The sequence below is a fragment of the Myotis brandtii genome, unplaced genomic scaffold (genome assembly GCF_000412655.1).
Source record: "Myotis brandtii unplaced genomic scaffold, ASM41265v1 scaffold123, whole genome shotgun sequence".
In the NCBI taxonomy this organism is placed as follows: domain Eukaryota; kingdom Metazoa; phylum Chordata; class Mammalia; order Chiroptera; family Vespertilionidae; genus Myotis; species Myotis brandtii.
This window is the reverse complement of record NW_005354291.1, coordinates 10,431,824-10,434,759: the sequence shown is the minus strand read 5'-3', so window position 1 is coordinate 10,434,759 and position 2,936 is coordinate 10,431,824. Positions and strand designations below refer to the sequence as shown.

General features: G+C 43.1%; 1 protein-coding gene across 1 annotated transcript; it reads left to right on the top strand.

Moving 5' to 3' along the window:
- The first annotated feature begins 1,804 nt into the window (after positions 1-1,804).
- Positions 1,805-2,936, top strand: TAAR5 (trace amine associated receptor 5). The gene has a single exon (XM_005859013.2). It carries the CDS (start codon positions 1,851-1,853, stop codon positions 2,862-2,864), a length of 1,014 nt encoding a protein of 337 aa, XP_005859075.1. The 5' UTR covers positions 1,805-1,850; the 3' UTR covers positions 2,865-2,936.

Genomic DNA, 2,936 nt, shown 5'->3' with positions numbered 1-2,936 from the left:
CTTTCTGGTCTGATTAACTTCTGGGGTCAGAAATCTATTTCCACGCACATGGACTTGATATAAGGCAGTTTTAAGCAATCACCACTGGTTTGGCTAGGCTAGGGTTTTGTGGAGAAGGTGAAAGTATAAGCCAACCTTTTTCATTTGTTTGGACCTGTCCCACCTCATCCTACAGGCCCTGCTGATGGATGTAATCTATTGTTACCTTTAGAATTATGTCAGTTTTGCAACATCAGTTTGACTTATATTGTAAACTGGTTTCACCAAGAGGCATTCAACCTTCTGAAGGTTTGGTATCAAGAAATAGAGATGAGCCCTCGTCGGTTTGGCTCAGTGGATAGAGCGTCGGCTTGCAGACTGAAGGGTCCCTGGTTCGATTCCGGTCAAGGATACATGTATTGCTTGTGGGCTCAATCCCCAGTAGGGGGCATGCAGGAGGCAGATGATCAATGATTCTCTTTCCTCATTGATGTTTCTATCTCTATTTCCCTCTCCCTTCCTCTCTGAAATCAATAAAAATATATTTAGAAAAAAAAGAAATAGAGATAATACCTTTGTGATATACAGACATATGAATCTAATTGTAGGTACTATTACTGATGGGGAGAAGCGGGGGGGGGGGGGGGAGGGGGGAGGATACGTGATGATCTAGAAAAATGGCAGAACAAGAATCTAACTCTTCTGTGTCCAGGTGAACTGCTCCATCTATTGTGATTTCCTTAACCAGTACATAACATAGAGCTTAAAGAAGACAAGATAAATTCAGTGTGGGGATCACAAACCAAAGGATTTAGGATTAGTTATTCTCAATTATTTCTCTTGTTGAGAGAAATGTATATAAAAAAATCCTAAAGCAGTAAGGATATATGAAACTCACTGAAAAGTTTAAAGACTTTACAAATTCAGTATTTAACTTTCATCTCTAGTTAATTGGCAGGATTAATAATGATGCTCTACTGAGAAGGAAGCAAACTACTGAGACTTGTGAATAGTGTAAACTAGGTCCCTTGGTACTCATTCAGTGCTAATTTGCATAACATACCATATGGAGACGTAGTTTCTATTTGGAGTATAAGATCATTAACTAATTGCACATCTGTCATCTTTGCAGATGGAAGAGGGTTCTACATACCTATGTCTACCTGTTACCAGAAGGACTTTTTCCCATAAGTGATTCTGATCCCTACCTCTGTAAGTAGCTTGGAAACTCCGAATTCAATTGATTAGAACTTGCTTAAACATTTTATAGACTAGTGTTAAGATAGATAAAATACTTTTTCATATCAGATAGGTTTCCCAAGATGTATAAATATTGTGTGTTAACTTTAGAAATTGTGCAGGATGCAAAACTGAAACAGGGCAATTTCATTCCTTTAATTACTTGTACGCTGGATTTTTTTTTCCCTTGGGAAGAGTTGACATATTATAAAAAGCTTAAGCTATTGATTTTTTTGTTAATTTATTTTGTTAATTCTCAAAAAGAGGACCCAGAAGTTACTTTTTACCCAAGTAATGATTTGTTAACAAGATTTTTTTCTTTGAGAAAACATTTAGCTTACATCCTTCTTTTCTTTCCTTAAGGATAACATCTAAATTAGCTTCAAAAGTGCCCAGTCAGACAAACCAGGGCCAGATTCAAGTCTTATGAAACCTTGAATCCTGTGCTGCATTTGGTTTTCAGGGTGCATTTGATTCAGTACCCAGGGAAATTATACTAGGTTCCAAATTGCCCTTTAGTTCCTCTCTAGATTTCACCTTCTAACTGTTTAGCAGATAAATAATTTTATTCTTTTGGTGTGTGGACAGGTGGCCTGTTTCCAGAGAGAGAGGAGGAAGAGTAGGAACCATAAATGAGCACTGTCCTCAACCAGGGTGCTGGAGAACACCCCCTGACGTTCTGCTACCAGGTGAATGGGTCTTGCCCCAGGACTGTCCATCCTCTGGGCATCCGGTTGACCATCTACCTGGCCTGTGCAGCAGGCATAATTATTACAGTCCTAGGAAATTTGTTTGTGGTGTTCACTGTGTCCTACTTCAAAGTACTTCACACTCCCACCAACTTCCTGCTGCTTTCTCTGGCCCTGGCTGACATGCTTCTGGGTCTGCTGGTACTGCCACTCAGCACCATCCGCTCCGTGGAGAGCTGCTGGTTCTTTGGAGACTTCCTCTGCCGCCTGCATACCTACTTGGACACCCTCTTCTGCCTCGTCTCCATCTTTCATCTCTGTTTCATTTCCATTGACCGCCACTGTGCCATCTGTGAGCCTCTGCTCTATCCCTCCAAGTTCACAGTCAGGGTGGCCCTTAGGTACATCTTGGCAGGGTGGGGGATGCCAGCAGCTTACACTGCCTTCTTTGTCTACACAGATGTAGTGGAGCGAGGGCTCAGTCAGTGGCTGGAAGAGATGCCTTGCGTGGGCAGTTGCCAGCTGCTGTTCAATAAGTTTTGGGGCTGGTTAAACTTCCCTGTGTTTTTTTCCCCCTGCCTCATCATGATCAGCTTGTATGTAAAGATCTTCGTGGTTGCTGCCCGGCAGGCCCAGCAGATCAGTGCCTTCAACAAAAGCCTGGCTGGGGCTGCCAAACGTGAAAGAAAAGCTGCCAAGACCCTGGGCATCGCTGTGAGCATATACCTCTTGTGCTGGCTTCCCTTCACCGTTGACACGCTGGTGGACAGCCTCCTTAACTTCATCACACCACCACTGGTCTTCGACATCTTCATCTGGTTGGCTTACTTCAACTCGGCCTGCAACCCCATCATCTATGTCTTTTCCTACCGGTGGTTCAGGAAGGCTCTGAAACTCATCCTGAGTCAGGAGATCTTCTCACCTCGGACACCCACTATTGATTTGTACCGAGAATGACTCCTTGACCTGAACTCAGGCAAAAGGTAGAGGCTTGGAGGAAAGATAGTGATGCTGTAGCAATGAGTGGTG